Here is a 19,298-nt window from a genome sequence, read left to right on the forward strand (position 1 = left end):
CTGACATTTTTTTTTTTTTTTTCAGTACGCGGGCCTCTCACTGTTGTGACGCGCAGGCTCAACTGCCATGGCTCACGGGCCCAGCCACTCCGCGGCATGTGGGATCTTCCCAGACCGGGGCACGAACCCGTGTCCCCTGCATCGGCAGGCAGACTCTCAACCACTGCGCCACCAGGGAAGCCCCATCATATTATTGTTTAACACTTACTTTGGAAAACTTTCCAGATTTCCTAGATTTGGTAATTTATGCCCATAGGAGACAAGAAATTTGCTCCTTACTTCCTGAAATTCCCCTGTCAAAGCACCTATCACACTTTTTGATAACTGCTTATTTTTCTATCTCCCTTTAAAGCCTTTAAAGTTCTAAAGGGGCAGAAACTATGCATGTTTTGCTCACAGTTGTCTCCCTAGTCCTCAGCCTGCCTCAAAATAGACACTTAATAAATGTTTTTTAAATTACTTATTAATTATTATTAGAAACCCCTCATATCTTATCTTCAAGACAGTCCATTAACTAATCTCCAAAATTTACAAGCAGCTCATGCAGCACAATATCAAAAACACAAACAACTCAATCCAAAAATGGGCAGAAGATCTAAATAGACATTTCTCCAAAGAAGATATACAGACTGCCAACAAACACATGATGCTCAACATCACCAATCATTAGAGAAATGCAAATCAAAACTACAATGAGGTATCACCTCACACCAGTCAGAATGGCCATCATCAAAAAATCTAGAAACAATAAATGCTGGAGAGGGTGTGGAGAAAAGGGAACCCTTTTGCACTGTTGGTGGGAACGTAAATTGATACAGCCACTATGGAGAACAGTATGGAGGTTCCTTATAAAACTAAAAATAGAACTACCATATGACCCAGCAATCCCACTACTGGGCATATACCCTGAGAAAACCGTAATTCAAAAAGAGTCATGCACTACAATGTTCATTGCAGCACTATTTACAATAGCCAGGACATGGAAGCAACCTAAGTGTCCATTGACAGATGAATGGATAAAGAAGATGTGGCACATATATACAATGCAATATTACTCAGCCATAAAAAGAAACGAAATTGAGTTATTTGTAGTGAGGTGGATGGACCTAGAAAGTAAGTCAGAAAGAGAAAAGCAAATACTGTATGCTAACACATATATATGGAATCTAAAAGAAAAGAAAAAATGGTTATGAAGAACCTAGGGGCAGGAGAGGAATAAAGATGCAGATGTAGAGAATGGACTTGAGGACACAGGGAGGGGGAGGGGTAAGCTGGGACAAAGTGAGAGAGTGGCATGGACTTATATATTCAGCCAAATGTAAAATAGGTAGCTAGTGGGAAGCAGCTGCAGAGCACAGGGAGGTCAGCTCAGTGCTTTGTGACCACCTAGAGGAGTGGGATAGAGAGGGTGAAAGGGAGACGCAAGAGGGAGGAGATATGGGGATATATGTATATGTATAGCTGATTCACTTTGTTATAAAGCAGAAACTAACACACCATTGTAAAGCAATTATACTCTGATAAAGATGTTAAAAAAATAAAAACTTAATAGATAAAAAAAAAGTCCATTATACCTCTCTTCTAGACCAAGCTATTTCTTTTTCTTCTAAAAGCTTCTAAATAAGGATAAATGTGAAATAAATATTTATTTTGGGGGGGTCCTTTAACATTTTCAAGATTCTACTGCAATACAAATAAAAATGTAAGTGAAGGTATGAATATTCATACCACAGTCCCCTCTCCTGCTATCCCAATTCAACAGAGTTTAAAGTGCTCACTTGCTTTCTTACATGCAAAAAAGTGTGATTATACTACTCACATCCTCAAATGACACTTTGGCTTTTCAGTCACTCCAGGATCTGGTTCAAAAATGGCCTTCCTTTTTTTGTGTAGCGTTCTGTGGCTCCTTTCCAGTTTTTATCACAGACTTTGTTTTTCTCTGCTTCCTCTTCTCAGCTCAGCACAGTTTCCTCTGTCACGTTCTATAAACCTGCCACTGTTGATGAGTCTTTTTATGTGCCATCTGAATCGGTCGGCCCCGTCTCATTACCTCTTGAGTTCTATTTTGAATTTCAGTGGCAAACAATTTTTTCTCTATCTGCTACTTTCTCTTCCCTTATAACTGATTTCTTAATTTGGTCACTGAATTAACTCTTTAAACACAGCGCAAAATTGAATGTCATCACTTTGCCATCATCAAATTTTGTCTACTTTGTTTAGAGTTGCATCACCAGTGCCAAGAACAGTACCTGGCACCTGACAAATACTAAGAACATATTTGTTGAAAAAATTAAATACCTTGGCAGGTACTCTATGACAGGTTGCTTGGGTTGATTTAGATTACTTTTGTTCTTCATATGCCACAGATAAATATCTAAAATGTCATTGAGTACCTAGAAGTGGATAACACTTAATAAAATTTTATTTTAATATACACATTGTGACCTGATCCAATTATAGGCATTCTTCCTTAGCAGGTTCTTTTTTGTTGTTGTTCAGAAATGTAAGAAGAGAAGAGTTTTGTTATTTTCATTAACAAATTACGAGACTTTACTTCCTTTGCATATTAGTCCTAGTCTTTGGTCTATAATCTGGTCTTTAATCAATACAACAAATACAGTTACTTCATTTAAATGTAAACAGCAGTGATAAATTCACCCTGTAAATCAAATTGCTGGTGTTTATAAATGTATGTAGCAAGTACTAGACAAGAAGGGCTCATGGTCCAGGGAAAAGGATGCTAATAGAGAAAGTGCAGAGGAAATTTCTGGGTACTGTCCCTAATTTAAGATTTGGGGTAAAGGGGGATTTTAGTGAGTGCCCGGTTGGCAACAGGAGGGATTTGACGGTATGAGAAAGGTTAGATGGTGGACTTCAAGGTTCAGGAAGAAACCAGGGTAAGGGTAATAGGAGATGAAGTGAGATATGGAAAAAGCATCAGGATCTTGGGAGAGGGTGGGGAAAGAACTTGGGAGAAGCAAGAATAAAAGGAAATTGAAGGCGGGAAATACCAAGGACCAGGGCTTAGATGGTAGTCAGTGGACTAAAGATACGGCCCCTGCGCGCTAATGCTAAAAGTAGAAAGAGAAAGCAAAGAAAGCAGGCCTTTGAGGGGGAAGAGGAATGCTCAAAGGGGGAAACCAACAGGGGTGCGGTCCCTTCCCCCAAAGGGCATAAAAAAGAGGGAGGGCAGTCCTTCCTCAAGAGGCAGAACAAAGACGGAACCCTGAGCCAAAGGGTGCAGTAGAATGTGGGTGGGTGGATGAGCATCAGGAGGGAAGCAGAGGTCCAAGGTGTTCGAATGAGTCAGAGGCTGAAAAAGGGTGATGCAGTCAGGAGTTTTTGGAGGTTTTCACAGACAGCACTGGGATTTGGAGTTCCGGTTGTAAAAATATGTTTCGGACTCTCAGGGGATTTTTGCATGAGTTTGATAGAGTCCAGTCAGGTTGGCTGGGGGTAGGTGGTGGTCAGTCAATGCTGGAAGGAAAATTCAAGGAGGGCTGGGAATTCACTTCAGCCAGTTTAGGGTGATTTCAGCGAAAGTTGGAGGGATTTAGGTCAAGAGTATGTGGGGGGTGCATTTCAGCCCGGGTGGGTTGGTTTGCCTGCTTTGGGCATGAATTTAAGTGGGTGCTGAAGGGTATGTCAGGCAGCGTGGCTGGAGGATTTCCTTCAGGACCGTGGTGCAAGTCAGGCCAGGTGTGGGGTGGGTTACAGTAGCCGCCGAGCGCACTGCGTTTAGGCTGGGGCGCAGTCCGGGCCGCGCCGGGGCGAGCAAGTCCGGGAGCTGGAGTCCGGCGGGGACTCCGGCGAGGTTCGGGGGGAACCGCCGTCAGCGCCCGGCAGGATCGCCAGCTCGGGTACTTCGGCGACGTTCCGCGCAGCGCGTTGCACTTTGCTCCCGCCCCTCCCGCGGGAACCTGTTGCTGGAGGAATGGGCGGGCGGCCGCGGCGACGGCGAAGAACCCTCCCTCGCCTCCGCCTGGCCCTTACGGCGTCCCTTTCACCGTAGAGACGCTCCGCGGCGCAGCCCCTTCCTCACCGCCTCTATTAAAAAAAGAAAGAAGGAAAGAAAGAAAAATCACCCCCCAACCCTCACCCGTGACCGGCGGGCCCCGCGGCCTCTCGTGCGGCTTCCGGGAGCGGAGGCGCGGCCCCGCGGGCCGGAGGAGGCGGAGGCGGAGGAGGAGGCCAACATGGCGGCGCGCAGGGCTGGGCCGGGCCGCCGCAGCGCCTGAGCCCTCCACCGCCGTCGGTCGGCTCGGGGCGCCCACCCCCGCGCCCACCCTGGCCCGGCAGCCGCGGAGCGCGCAGCGCAGGAGTGCAGGGGCCCGCCCGGGCGCGGGGACGGCGCGGAGGCAGCGCCGCGCGGCCCGCCAGGCCCCGGACCCGCAGCTTCGCAGCCCGCCGGCTGGCGCGGCCCGGAGGCCCGAGCCATGGAATCGGAGGAGGAGCAGCACATGACCACGCTGCTGTGCATGGGCTTCTCGGACCCTGCCACCATCCGCAAGGCCCTGCGCCTGGCCAAGAACGACATCAACGAGGCCGTGGCGCTGCTTACCAACGAGCGGCCGGGCCTCGACTACGGCGGCTACGAGCCCATGGACAGCGGCGGCGGCCCCAGCCCCGGGCCCGGCGGGGTCTCGCGGGGCGACGGCGGCGGTGACGGCGGCGGCGGAGGCCCTTCCCGCGGCAGCAGCACCGGAGGCGGCGGCGGCTTCGACCCCCCGCCCGCCTACCACGAGGTGGTGGACGCCGAGGTGAGGAGGGGCGACCCATGACCCCCGCGGGAGAGGCCAGCGGGCTGGAGTTCCCTGGGGAGGGGACACACCCCACTGGGCTTGGAGTGCGGAGGGCTTGTGAGACGGGGGAGGCACGGAGAGAGGGGAAATGGAACACCGGGCTCGTCGGGATGGAGGTCACCGGACTGGGGTCAAGTGGGGAGAAGGGCCCATGGGGAGGGGCTGAATCGGAATAAGGGCTGCAGGACAGGGCTGCGCGGCAGCGTGAGTAGGGGGTCTCTGGGCTTTGAGCTGAGCTCACTAACGAGGCAGGCCCGGGTCGGGGATGGGGAGAAGGGCCCAAGGCTGGCATCCGAGGTGGGGAGAGCCAGACACATTGACCTGGAGTGTGTGATGGGGAGGACGCTTGTATCAGGGGGTGAGAAATGGGGTCCTAGGAGATTAGGCGAGGGCCCGAGATTTCGCGGCCCAGGGTTTCAGTGAAGGAGTGGGGAGGCACCAGGTTCAGTCAGAGAAAAAGTGGGATGGGCCAGCCAGAGTAGCGGCTTTGCTAGGGTCAGGAATGAGGTTAGGAATGGGGTTTGGGTTTTAGCCAAGGACCAGAAAGAGAGGAGATTGGTCAGGGTCTAAAATGAAGAGGGACTGGGCAGAGGCCAGGAATGACAAGAATTGATAGGAAGTGGGGAAGGGGCTCAGCTGCAATAAAGTCTGGGGGGGGGGGCGTCGTTGATAAGGTTAGATATTAAAGCCACGGGGATTAGACTGAGAGAGGTTAGAGATAAGAGGCCAGGGCAGGAGTCAAAGCTGAGGAGGGGCTAGGCAGTGATGGGACTGGAGTTGGAGGATGAAGCTGGGACCAAGTCTGGGTAAGCAGAGTACTGGTCAGCTGTTAAGTCAGAAATGAGGGAAAGCTAGACTGGAGAAAGGGATTGGAGCAATACTTAGGGTGCTGTGTAGAGGGACAGGGACAGGGTGGGAGATAAGGGGACTGGAGAAGTCTGTTAAGGAGAAAGAGGGCCGTCTAGGCGAATGGCTTTGGTCAGAAATCTCAAATCTGGGTGGAGACGATTCCTTTTTGTTTTAGTTAGGGATGTGAGCAAAGAACATGGGGGGAGAAAACAGACTTTACCTGATTTTTTAAAAAGCATCAACCAGAAGCAACAGTGCTTGTGAATAATTACTTTGCAGAAAAATGGCAGCTCCTGGTAGGAGTTTTGGTCAGATTCACTGCTTGGTACATTTCAAGGGTCCAGTAGAGCGGGTTGGCCTACTCTAGTGGTTTGGGTTTTTTAGTAGAGATGTGAATTTGGAAAATTCTTAATGAAGCTAAGCCTCCTGATAGAATTTTTTCCTAAATAATCTTCTATCCTTTCAGTTATATTCTTTTGCAGCAGTTTCTTGGGCTGAAGTATTTTGGGAAAGAAGGTGGCACTTCAAAAAGCCAGATTTCTTCGCAAGATCTCTTCGGTTTCCAGACTTCCACACACTTGGTTGATTGCCCTCTGTTACCTAGTAACTCAGCTAGATCATTGACTAGTATATGGCAGTAAATATGGCAGTAAAGGTTGTAATTAGTCCTAGTCTGGGGAAAAATTCCCATATATTTAAATGTACCTAAGTCACTTTAAGAAATGAGCTTCTCTTTGCAAGTCCCCATCACTCCTCTCCTTGTTCCTTCTAGTTTTTTTGTTTTTGTTTTTGTTTTTATAAATTTATTTATTTATTTTTGGCTGCGTTTGGTCTTCATTGCTGCGCGCCGGCCTTCTCTAGTTGCGGTGAGCGGGGGCTACTCTTTGTTGCCGTGCGTGGGCTTCTCATTGCGGTGGCTTCTCTTGCTGCAGAGCACGGGCTCTAGGCATGCGGGCTTCAGTAGTTGTGGCACATGTGCTCAGTAGTTGTGGCTCACGGGCTCTAGAGCGCAGGCTCAGTAGTTGTGGTACACGGGCTTAGTTGTTCCCCAGCATGTGGGATCTTCCTGGACCAGGGATCGAACCGGTGTCCCCTGCATTGGCAGGAGGATTCTTAACCACTGCACCACCAAGGAAGCCCCCTTCCTTCTAGTTTTGACCCAGTTTTGAAATCAAGAAGAAAGTCATTGCTTATTCTGAAGATGCTTGTATGGCCCTACATAGTTCAGTGTATCCTCATTTTGTGAAAAATTTTACTCTTTTTTTCTTTCGTCACACCTTTTAATTTCCTAGAATTGCAAAATCAAAATAAATTATAATGCTTGGTGGTACTTTAACATTAGTTGTACTGCCTGTACATTTAAATACTAAGAATTGGGACTGGCTTCTTTGCACATGAATGACAGGCTGAGGAGTTTGCTTTAATGTAAAATCCAGAGAATCTATGACTTTCTGAAGAATCCTGTCAAGTTTTCATTTCCTCTTGACCTGTGGATTTGGCTGCACCATTTAATTTTGAAAGTTCACTAGGGGCTGGTTACTGAGGCTGCTTTACCTGGAAGAGTATTGGCAAGGATACAGGGAGACACTTTCCTGGCACACAGGAGCCTGGTGAGAATGTTTAACCCCATTTTTGCCTCTGTAGTTTTACAAATCTTCTTGCATGCCACCTGTGCACCTTGTTGGTCATCCTTGCTGTAGACAGTGGGAACCTGAGGCATTTGATCTTGGGAAATAGGGAGAAGTGCTAAACATTGTTGAGCATCTACAGTGTGTCAGGCACTATGTTAGGTGTTTTATACATTTTATTTAATCCCCAGTGAGATAGCTAATAAGATCACCATTTTAGAGCTGTGCTTGGCTAGTGGCAAAGTCTGGATTTGAACCTGTTCTCTCTGACTTCAGACAGTGTGCTTTTCATTCTGCTCAACTCATGGTTTTAGGATTGAATTCATTTTAAGATAAGGAAAAATAAAGAGGGAAAGAGTCAAGTTTGGAGGCTCTTGTACAAGTCTAGGAATGATGTGGCTGGCAATTGCTGAATCAAGGCATTAGGAATAGGATAATGGGTAGAATGAAAGGAGAATCATCGATTTTTAAAGCAGAAGACTTTAGAAATTAATGATTAGTTTGGCTCCCTTGTTTTACAAGTGCAACCTTGCAGGCCCCAAAGGGGAAGTGACGTCTCCCCATAGAGCTAGTTAATGGAAGAGATGGGCCTCGACCCCAGGCCCATGCACTGCAAGTCCAGTGTACTTTCTCCCTACCAGCGGCCTGCCTTTCAAATGAAAAGGGGACAGGACACAGTAATGGGTTGAAGCAAAGGGAAGTATAATAAACAGTGTGAAGATTGCCAGCTCTTGTGTAATCTACTTGTTTTATTTCTAAAAAATTAGTACCTTGTTTGAAAATATATAAATTTCTATTTGCCCCATAGGAAATTTCAGTTTCAGTGTCCTCTTAAAAACGTTTGGGAATATACGGATTAAAATCTAATTGTTAAAAAAGAAAAATGATTACATTTATTTTATATTTGTCATTTGGGGACAGGAATGATCCTCTTATTTGGTAAATATTTGATGCCTTCCAGGTCCTGGGGCTGGGAATAGAGTGCTGAACAGAACGTGAAGGTTACATTCTGGTGGATCTTAGTGCAAGCCACTCATTTTGCAAGAAATGACTTCCCACGGTCATGTAGTTAGGTAAACCAGTTTAGTAATTTGGGCACATGCTATAATTAGTATTTGGTTTAGAAATTAAAATTTGGAAAGTAAAAGGCGTTAACTTCTGGTTCAGTAGCAGCAAGGAGAAGGCAGATAAAAAAGACCCAGATATCTAGCAGAACACATAAAACTGCACAGAAAGCCACTTTTTAAATATCCTCCAGTGAAGTAAAGGTATCGCTTTGCAGAAAGTTGTGTTTGGTTGTTATTAGTATTGCTGGATGTAGACGTATATGTAATTCTTGGTCTCTGGGCCTGGACGGGACTTTGAAAAGTTATCCAGTTTTGATTTTGAATAGTATTACTTCAAACTCTTTCCACGGCAGGTAGGAGTCTGTTCTATTACTAGAGAGTGATATCTCACAGCTGCTCTAAATATCCAGATGTTTAACACCCCCACTGTCAGAATTCTTCAGTGTTTCTTATATGGCTGTCAACCCCCCTGGCCACTACTCAGGGCATGCCCCCTGGTTCTGCCCTCCACAGAGCTGGGAGAGAGTTGGTCCCTTAAGAATTGTGATCCTGTCCGGAGAGTTAGTAGAATTTAGAACCAGAAACCGTTGTAGGCACCTTTTAAAATTTAACAGTTGTGAAATATACCTTATTTGTTATTAAGTCTCCTTCTTTTGTCTTTAGAAAATACAAAAATGGAATTTTTAAAAATAAATTTATTTATTTATTTATGGCTGTGTTGGATCTTCATTGCTACACGCAGGCTTTCTCTAGTTGTGGCGAGTGGGGCTACTCTTCGTTGTGGTGCGTGGGCTTCTCATTGTGGTGGCGTCTCTTGTTGCAGAGCACGGGCTTCAGTAGTTGTGGCTTGCGGGCTCTAGAGCACAGGCTCAGTAGTTGTGGTGTATGTGCTTAGCTGCTCCATGGCATGTGGGATCTTCCCAGACCAGGGATCGAACCCATGGCCCTTGCATTGGCAGGCAGATTCTTAATCACTGTGCCACCAGGGAAGTCCCTAAAATGGAATGTTTTTGCAAGGAGATTTTAATTAACAGCTAGAAATACCTTCCTCATTGTCTAGTTCTGTGATAATTAATATTCCTAGAAGTGACATTTAATGCTGTGATCTCACCAATATTGTGAACTGCTTGTTTTGTTCCTGTTGTATTGTGGATAGTCTTTCTGGAAGTATTTTGTCAGGCGTGTTTGCAAGATTTCATTGCTACTTTGTTAAGAGCCCCAAAGTTGGTCCTGCTAGAGTATATATAAATCACATTACTTTGTAACTCTAATTCATTTCTGCCTCCTTTTTTCCTTTTGGTATTAAGTGGGTAGTTATACATGAATTAAAGTTATAATACATTATATATACAATATATAATATGTTATATGATATATTAAGGTTTATATTAAAATTCATGCCCCTTTTTCCCTAAAATACACAATCCTAGCTCATTTGATATAGAGTAAATATCAAATAAGTAAATTTTAGTTATTATTTGTGATTTGAATACATGACTCGTGGTTTCTGATTTACTGTGATTTGTTAAATTAGAAAAAGTGGAATCTATTTAAAAGTTTTAGAGTTAAAAAATAATTCCAAAAATCAGTTGAAAGTAAATGAAAAATAGGGAATCTGAAAGATTAATTTTGAAATAAGAATTTCTTTATAATCTAGTATATATGTATCTCCTTTGCGAATGAAGCTTATGAGTTCATCTGACAGTTGGTTCTCACCTTGTAATTACCTGGCCATTTGCTATTAGAATGAATGTAATTTGGCATGAAGGAAGTACCTCTTGTGTGTCAGTGAGTGTGTATTCTAGTGAAATCATAGTAGGTAGTGACAGCTTTATACAACATAATAATGCTGTTAGCTTAAAATTTGAAACCAATTACAATATTAGAAAAGTAAATGTTGTAATGTTTTAACAATTTGAGGAAAGAGTTTCAACTGTAATACGACCCAAATAGCAGACATTGGTGTACTATACATCTTTGTACTTACTGCTCAAATATCATATAATATTGATTTTATTTAATTTGAGTGCAAACATGAAAAATTTTTACTTTTAATAGAACTATTATATTTAGAAAGATTTAGTTCAGTAATACTTTTCATGTCTGGAGTTCAGTTTTCCAGGAAATTTTTCTTATTTGGAACACTAGAGAGAAGTAAGAAGTAAAATACATAAGATTAAACCATTTCAAAACAGCCCCATACATTTAATGCACTCAAGATCATGGATTTCATTCATTTGTGTTCTAGCTTGTTTTTTAAAAAACATAGTTCAAGTAAGTTTTAATATTAGATTTCCTATCACATTAGAAGTGTTTTGTAGTAGTCCAAACGTGAGGGGATGAGCTGTTGGAGGCAAATGCATTTGACGGTAGTGAGAAGTGACAAGTAGCCCAGGGGTAAAGAAGGGGACAGGAAACTTTAAAAACAAAGCAGGCTCACCCGTTTGTATAGGGCGATGTGAAACAGCTTTATGTGCTACATGCCCCTGAGAGGCTGTTTTTACTGATGCCATGCTCAAGAAAAGGTTACAGTATGTTCTGTTTAAGAAAGGTCAGGAATGTGTAATACACTTTACCAAGGTTTTCATTTAAAAAAAAATGGAAGAAGAAGAAAGTTGGACACATTAAAGAAATAAGCTTTCAGGTACCTGGAAAATTCAGATACGAGGGACATTTCAGCCTGAGACTTCTACATTGTGGAGGCATTGCTATGTAGGTTGTGCTTCATTTTCAAGAGTAGATTTTTTTTTAATTAATTTATTTTTGCTGTTTTGCATCTTCATTTCTGTGCGAGAGCTTTCTCTAGTTGTGGCAAGTGGGGGCCACTCTTCATTGCGGTGCGCGGGCCTCTCACTATCGCGGCCTCTCTTGTTGCGGAGCACAGGCTCCAGACTCGCAGGCTCAGTAGTTGTGGCTTACGGGCCTAGTTGCTCCGCGGCATGTGGGATCCTCCCAGACCAGGGCTCGAACCCGTGTCCCCTGAATTAGCAGTCAGACTCTCAACCACTGTGCCACCAGGGAAGCCCCTAGAGTAGATGTTTTTTTCTCGCCTTCCTTCTAGGGAGTTTTAGTTTCTTTTTTAAGTTTGTATTTCTCATTCTCATTGTTATCATAGGAATTTTTATCATTCAGTGTTAAAATATTTTTCAGTCACAGTTGAGTTGTAAAATTTTTTTGTTAAGCTCATGTTAGTAGTAGGTGACAGTAGATTTGGTTTATTTTTATTTGTTCTGAAGAAAAGAGCTAACACAATTAAGTTGATATTTCATTCTGATAATCTTTCCAGAAATTGAAATGCTTTAGCCATGAAGCAGAGGTGTGTGGAATCTTTTTCTAGAGCTAAGTTGAAGATTTTATTTTTCTTCTTAGAAATAAGTAATACCCTAGGTGCCCACCAAAGTCTTTTCACTTAAGTTCTAGCACACAGTTCTCTTTCCTGTAGTGTCTTAGTCAGTTATGTGCATTGTAAAATTCAATTGACAGCATTTGATTTGCTTTCACTTAGGTTTAAGATGTTTATGTTAGAAATACTTTATTAAAAAAAAGTAAATATGATACATTCTTTATCAGTAGGCTTCCAAAATGGTTTCTGAAATTAAAATCTTTTCCAGAAAGATTTGTTGGTCAGACATTCTGTTGCCAAGGCTTTTCAACTTCTGCTTTGTGTTCTTTTAGAATCTAGCTTTTCATAAACAGGTCAGCATTTTTTGGCTTTTTTTCCCTCTTTCCATTTCTCTTATATTGGCAATTTTTGTTGAAAATTGAATTGCTTTGTGAAACATAGTTAGAAGCCTACAGTGTAGCATTTTGGTAGCAATTTAAAATAAATTTCAGATCCTAAAAAATATGAAGGTATTCCCTACTGCCCATGGCAACACCATCTGTCAATTTTTTAATTTATTCTAGACTCCTTACTCTCTCTTCTTATCAAATAGCCTGTTAATTCTAACCCTAAACATCTCTCCTGCCCCTTTTGTCTATTTCCTCTGTTACTGCTTTGGTTTTATTCATGTGCTTTTCTTACTGTTTCTCTGTGCCACTCACTGGTGCCAGAATGATCTTTGTAAAATGCAAATTTTAGTTATGGGATAACCTCGCTTAAAAATGTTTGGTGGGGCTTCTCTGCTGGCGCAGTGGTTGAGAGTCCACCTGCCGATGCAGGGGACACGGGTTCGTGCCCCAGTCCGGGAGGATCCTACATGCCGCGGAGCGGCTAGGCCCGTGAGCCATGGCCGCTGAGCCTGCGCGTCCGGAGCCTGTGCTCTGCAATGGGAGAGGCCACAACAGTGAGAGGCCCGCGTACCGCAAAAAAAAAAAAAAAAATGTTTGGTGGTTCCTTATTTCCTGTAGGTAAGATCTAAACTTTCTTTCAAGGTCTCCATACTTATCCATCCCATCTTACCTCCTGTGTTCCAGTGCCATGCTCTCCCTTGCAGTTCAGGGGCCATCTGTTCCCTCACTCTCACCCCCGAACCCCAATATCCATCTGCCTGGCTAACATGGATTCATTCTTCAAGATTACCTCAAATGCCATTCCTCCTCAAAGCACACTTGTCTCACACGGCCACATTCTCCCACTGCATTCTGTATGTACACCAAGTAAAGCAGTGATGATGTTTTAGTTAATAAAGAGATGTGTGTACATATATGTATCTGTTTCCATTGGACTTGAGGAGCAGGATTATTTCTTTCTCTCTCTGTGTCCTAGGACCCCTGGCTCACAGAGTTTGATTGGATAGATAACTGAATGAATGGATGGAAAGAACACCTTAAGTGAAATAAAAAGTCAAATGGTATTTGAAAGAGTATTGAACCAGGAACTTGGGAGACTGTACATTTCTCTTCAGGGTTCTGTTGATTGCCAACTATAGTATTGGGCAAGTCAGTTTGCCTCTCTGAGCCTCAGTTTCCTCACCTATGAAATGGGCACTAGATCTGTGGTTAAATTTTTTCATTCTTTCACCTCTTTAAGAAATTTAAAGCTATGAGGCCTTTCAGAAAACAGCACATACAAATATACACACTTGGTTTTTTAAATAAACTGGTGCTAAAACACTAATGCTATTATTTTTGGGTGATAGGACATACAGGTAATTCTTTCTTTTTTCTGAATTTTGAAAAGTATATAAACTTTATTAAATGAAGATGAACCAAAACCATTAAAAATAAAAATAGCTTAAAAAATAGACTAAAGTATTTCATGATTCTTAGGAAAATTTTGCCTAGACTCCAAAATTATTTTAAAACTTTGCTACTGAGGAAAATTAAATATAGAAAGATTTAATTCATGTTTTATCTAACTGAAATACAGAAAAAAGTATACTACTTCCTAACATATAATTGTGAACATTTTTTAAAAATCTAGATTTTATATTTGATTATCTACTTATTAGATAGGTTCTAATTAGTCCTAGTTGTAAGAAAACTGGCTTGGAAGATGTGGTTCAGCAAGACTTTGCAATTTTGAGTCACGTCTTGAGCTTTAACGGAGCTTCTGTTTAGTTGCTTTTCCTGCCTTTCTCCTTTTCTTCATGCCGCACCCCCCCCCCCTTGCCTAATATCTCAGAGCATTTTGCCTTGTTGACTGTTTTTAGGACTTTTCTTATCTATGACTCCGGTGTGTTTTGATTGGCCTTTAGGTTACCTGCCAGCATTTAAAGACTATCCAAGATCTGTGACTGTGTTTTGGAAACAGCTGTCTTTAGAGCACAGTTTTTCTGTTTTGTTTTGTTTTGCTTTGCCAAAGGGATGGAATAGAGATGCACACCTGGCCAACAAGGCCTTCACTTGTCACCTCTCTTTTCTGTGACCTGTAACACTGTTACTCATGATTGTTGGGCTGTTGCTGGGCTCCAGACTCAATCTTATCTGCTGTTTTCAAGACACATTCCACTCACTTGACTTTTTCTGTCATTTGCATACCTTAATGTACTCTTTCATGTGTATTTACACATTTATTTTTAAGAGGGCGAGACTGCTATTTCCAGTATTTTTATTAAATGGAAAATAAAGAGTTCTCAAGAAAAACTCTAGATTTACGTTAAATAATGATACAAATCAAATTCCAATGATAAAAACAGGCATTACACCAAAAATGTCAGAGCAGCCAGACAGTTAATAGCCCATTTAACAAAACACTTAAACATACCTTCATTCAGTAGGTTTTTATTGAGCATTGACTGTGTGCTAGGCACTGAGCTAGACGCTGGGAATACAGTGGTGAACCAATCACACATAGTTCCTTCTGTGTTCCAGTTTCAAGGCTGGTGGATTTCTTATGCTTTGTGTCCAATAGATTATAATGTTATAATTCAGAAAATTAAGGCCTTGAAGAGTTGTGGGTTAAGTGTGAAGAGATTAGATCTATCAAAAGCATTTGCGTAGTGCCTCAAGAATTTTTTTGTGATGTAATTTGATCTATAGTGGTATCCATTGCCAGGAAAGCAAGTGATACTGTTTTTTCAAGTGATATTTCTTTAGTGCCATGGAATGTACAGAATTTGTATTTATTTACTTGTTGAATGTTTAATATTAGTAGGTTAATGATTCTTTCAACTAGTATCTCTTTTAAGAATGATGCTAATTATTTCAACTAAGTGTCATTACTTTTTGTCCTAAAATCATGAATATGTATTTTTTTCCCAGAAAAGAGAAATTGCCCTAGGAATGGGTCTTTTTTAGGCTAAAAATCTCTTATGATTGTTGATAATACCCTCCAAAAAGGATGTTTTAAAGCTGGAGGAATGTTGTTGATTTTAGAAAGACTTAACGATGGTGGCAGTAACAGTAACTCTAAATGAAAAACCTGTCTGCTATTAATAACGTTAGGAATCCTTAGTTTATTATCAATATTGTGTGTGTGTAGTTTTATGTTGGAGTGGACTGTCTTTACTAAAATACTGTAATACTTTTAAAATGTTAGTCATTTTCATTTTGTAAGATTTCCTTCTCATGGTGTCTGCTTCATTTGAAATGTTTTGGTGAGTTACAGTAGCAACAGATCATTCTGTATTTCACAAGTTTATATATCATATTTGTTTTTGAGAAAATGTCAGTTGTCTATTAAGCAATCAGTATTCTTGGTGTTGAAGTTCCACCAGGCAAAAAATGTTTGTGTAATATAACATTTGTACCATAAAAAACAATTGGTTCATGATATGTGTACATATATACTGACATCTGTAGAGAATAACAAGTGAGTCCTGTTTGCTTTTTATTACTTTGAGGTTTTTATGCTTGGAGTATAAAACAGGTCTGTGGTAAAAGAATTCCAAGCATTTGTTAAGGAAGATCAAAGACCAGAATCAATGCTGAGTTACCTTGGATTCACCCAGTTCACAGTGGTTATAATACAGGAGAGAAATATCAAGAATACCTTACACGTCATAAAACAGAAAAATCATCTGTAGAACTGAGAATATTTCCTGTCCTCTCCTCTCCCTATTCCAGCAAACAATACTAAAAGTTGTAAATTTAAGGATTAAAATTGAAGATTTGTTTCAAAGCTGGAAGGGACCATTGGGATCTTTATGTATCTTTTTTTTTTTTTTTTTTTGCGGTACGCGGGCCTCTCACTGCTGTGGTCTCTCCTGTTGTGGAGCACAGGCTCTGGACACACTGGCTCAGTGGCCATGGCTCACGGGCCCAGCCGCTCCGCGGCATGTGGGATCCTCCCGGACCGGGGCACGAACCCGTGTGCCGTGCATCGGCAGGCAGACTCTCAACCACTGCGCCACCAGGGAAGCCCCCATTGGGATCTTTAAATCTCGTCGGTTTAGGGATGAGGACCTCGACTCTTGGATCATTAGCAAAGTCAGGAAGGGAACTAGCCTTCTCCTTCTCAAGAAGTGTTTTGTATAGTTTACCACACTGTCTTTCTGACATGAGGAAGTCTTTTACTGTAGATTATCTTTAGTATATCCTTCCTCATAAACTTGCTGTATTTTAGTCATCATTATTTCCTTTGTTAGATACTAGTTTCAGTTAAGGGGGCAAAGGTGACATTTGATTCATTTTTTTCCCCCTTGAAGGTGTTTATCTTGTTTACCTTGCTTTCTCATTCAGCACTTTCTAATGTCAGCAGCTGTTGACAAGTGTATAAAGGGTGGTGAGGGTTGAGGAGGGGAAGGTTGAACAAGTGCTGTCATTTGTGAAGGTGCTGTGTCCGTCTGTCTACTTAGCATCCTTGTAAACCTGACAAGGATTAGTGACCCCCTGCCTGAGTCTATCCATAGTTGCACATGGGTACTGGGTATTTAAAAATAAGCTTAATAGTCAGTATATAAATCTTTTGAAATAATATATGCCTAATTTGTATATCTTTTACTTTCTTAAAACTGCCTTTTTTGTTCTCTACGTATCAATTGTAGGTTTGAAATCAAACATTTTGAATGATACCTTGGAAAGGTATTAATACTCTAAAAACATGACACTTGCCTTAGTTATATATTTTAATGAATACAGAAATAAAACAGCATGTGTTGATTAACTCTTAGAAGATACATTAAAAGAAAAAATCAGCCTTAAAATATGCCAGGTTCTGGGGCTTCCCTGGTGGCACAGTCCGATGCAGGGGACATGGGTTCGTGCTCCGGTCCGGGAAGATCCCACATGCCGCGGAGCGGCTAGGCCCGTGAGCCATGGCCGCTGAGCCTGCGCATCTGGAGCCTGTGCTCCGCAATGGGAGAGGCCACAATAGTGAGAGGCCCGTGTACCGCAAAAAAAAAAAAAGAATACAAATAACAAACTCTGGTGAGGATGTGGAGAAAAGGGAACCCTCGTACACTGTTGATGGGAATGTAAATTGGTGCAGCCACTGTGGAAAATAGTATGGAGGTTTCTCAAAAAACTAAAAATAGAACTACCATATGACCCAACAATTCCACTCCTGGGTATATATCTGAAAAAAACAAAACACTAATTTGGAAAGATACATGCATCCCAGCGTTGATAGCAACATTACTTACAATTGCCAAGGTATGGAAGCAACCTGAGTGTCCATCAACACATGAATGGATAAAGAAGATGTGGTATATATATACACAAAGGGATACTACTTAGCCATAAAAAAGAATGAAATTTTGCCAATTGCGGCAACATGGATAGACTTGGAGGGCATTATGCTAAGTGAACTAAGTCAGACAGAGAAAGACAAATACTGTATGATATCACTGATATGTGGAATCCAAAAAATACAACAAACTAATGAATATAACAAAAAAGAAGTAGACTCACAGAAAAAATAGAGAGCAAACTAGTGGTTACCAGTGAGGAGAGGAGACGGGGGAGGGGCAATATAGGGGTAGGGAATTAAGAGGTACAAACTATTAGGTATAAAATAAGCTACAAGGATAATATTGTACAACATGGAGAATATAGCAGATACTTTATAATAACTATAAATGGAATATAGCCTTTTAAAAATCATGTAGGGACTTCCCTGGTGGCACAGTGGTTAAGAATCCCCCTGCTAATGCAGGGGACATGGGTTCGAGCCCTGGTCCGGGAAGATCCCACATGCCATGGAGCAGCTAAGCCCGTGTGCCACAACTACTGAGCCCCAACTACTGAGCCCGAGTGCTGCAACTACTGAAGCCCGTGAGCGTAGAGCCCATGCTCTGCAATAAGAGAAGCTACCGCAATGAAAAGTCCACACATTGCAACGAAGAGTAGCCCCCGCTCACCACAACTAGAGAAAGCCCGCGGGCAGCAATGAAAACCCAACGCAGCCAAAAAGAAAAAAAAGAGTCGTGTAATAAAGTATTAGGCCATATATTAAGCACTTCAAATGCATCATTGAGTTGAAAAAAACTGCAGGATTGAATCAAAAATTATGCATTGCATTTGGTTATCATATCCCTTTAATGTAAATTCTAGAATAGTCTTTACATCTCTTTAGTCTTTTGATACTGACATTTTTGAAAGTAACCCAGTTCTCATATTGTATTTTTAAAAGATTTTATAATTGAATCATTTTAAATGCACAGGAAAGTTTTATCATTGTCTATTAAGGTAATAAGGAAAACTGAACAAAAATATTAACTTCTTTCATGACATAACTTGCTCCTCTTTAATAAGACTGCACTTTCAATCACCTTTATTCTGATCTTTTATAGAATTTTAGCACTTTTAGAACCAAAGAGGGGTCTTAAACCTATAGGTAAACATTTTCATTTTATAGATGAAACTAAAATATGAAGTTATCAAGTCTTATCTAAAACAGTGGTTCCCAACCGGGGGCGATTTTGCCCCTGGAGACATTTGGTAATGTCTGGAGACCTTTTTGGTTGTCACAACTAGAGGGGTACTACTGGCACCTAGTGGGTAGAGGCCAGCGATGCTGCCAAACATTTCACAATGCACAGAACAGCCCCCCTCAACAAAGAATTATCCAGTCAAAAATGTCAGTAGTGCTGAGGATAAGAAACCCTGGTCTAAAATCATACAGCTAGTGCTGGGCTTAAATCCATGTGTCTTTTTTTTTTTTTTTTTTTTTTTGCGGTACGCGGGCCTCTCACTGCTGTGGCCTCTCCCGTTGTGGAGCACAGGCTCCGGACGCGCAGGCTCAGGGGCCATAGCTCACGGGCCTAGCCACTCTGCGGCATGTGGGATCCTCCCGGACTGGGGCACGAACCCGTGTCCCGTGCATCGGCAGGCAGACTCTCAACCACTGCACCACCAGGGAAGTAAATCCATGTGTCCTGACCCTCAGTTCTGTGTTCTTTCCACACACAAAACATACAATGCCTGACTTTCGCTCCCTTTCATTCTCCCTGCCTTCATCCTCTGTTTCTTCACTTTGAACCTTTTTTGTTAAGCCTAATGAACTTCTTGATGCCTGTAAGGATTAAGATGAATTAGAGCATATTGCTAGAAGAAGATGGAGTATCTTTCTAAAAGAGAAATATAAAAGTGCTTTCAGTGGAGTTTTGTTCCTGTAGGTAAAAATGTGT

The 19,298-nt window shown here is 42.1% G+C and overlaps 1 protein-coding gene across 9 annotated transcripts in view; it reads left to right on the forward strand.

The window, feature by feature from the left end:
- The first annotated feature begins 4,038 nt into the window (after positions 1 to 4,038).
- The window catches only part of USP24 (ubiquitin specific peptidase 24), a 149,966-nt gene continuing 134,706 nt past the window's right edge, over positions 4,039 to 19,298 (forward strand). For all 9 annotated transcript variants that reach the window (XR_012324657.1, XM_073789303.1, XM_073789304.1 and 6 more), the window contains exon 1: positions 4,039 to 4,760. Coding sequence is in view for 8 of the 9 variants with exons in the window: in XM_073789303.1 (XP_073645404.1) it covers positions 4,437 to 4,760 (324 nt within the window). In the remaining variant the exon portion in view is untranslated. The remainder of the gene's footprint in view (positions 4,761 to 19,298) is intronic.

The sequence above is a fragment of the Tursiops truncatus genome, chromosome 1 (assembly GCF_011762595.2).
Source record: "Tursiops truncatus isolate mTurTru1 chromosome 1, mTurTru1.mat.Y, whole genome shotgun sequence".
Classification (NCBI taxonomy): Eukaryota; Metazoa; Chordata; class Mammalia; order Artiodactyla; family Delphinidae; genus Tursiops; species Tursiops truncatus.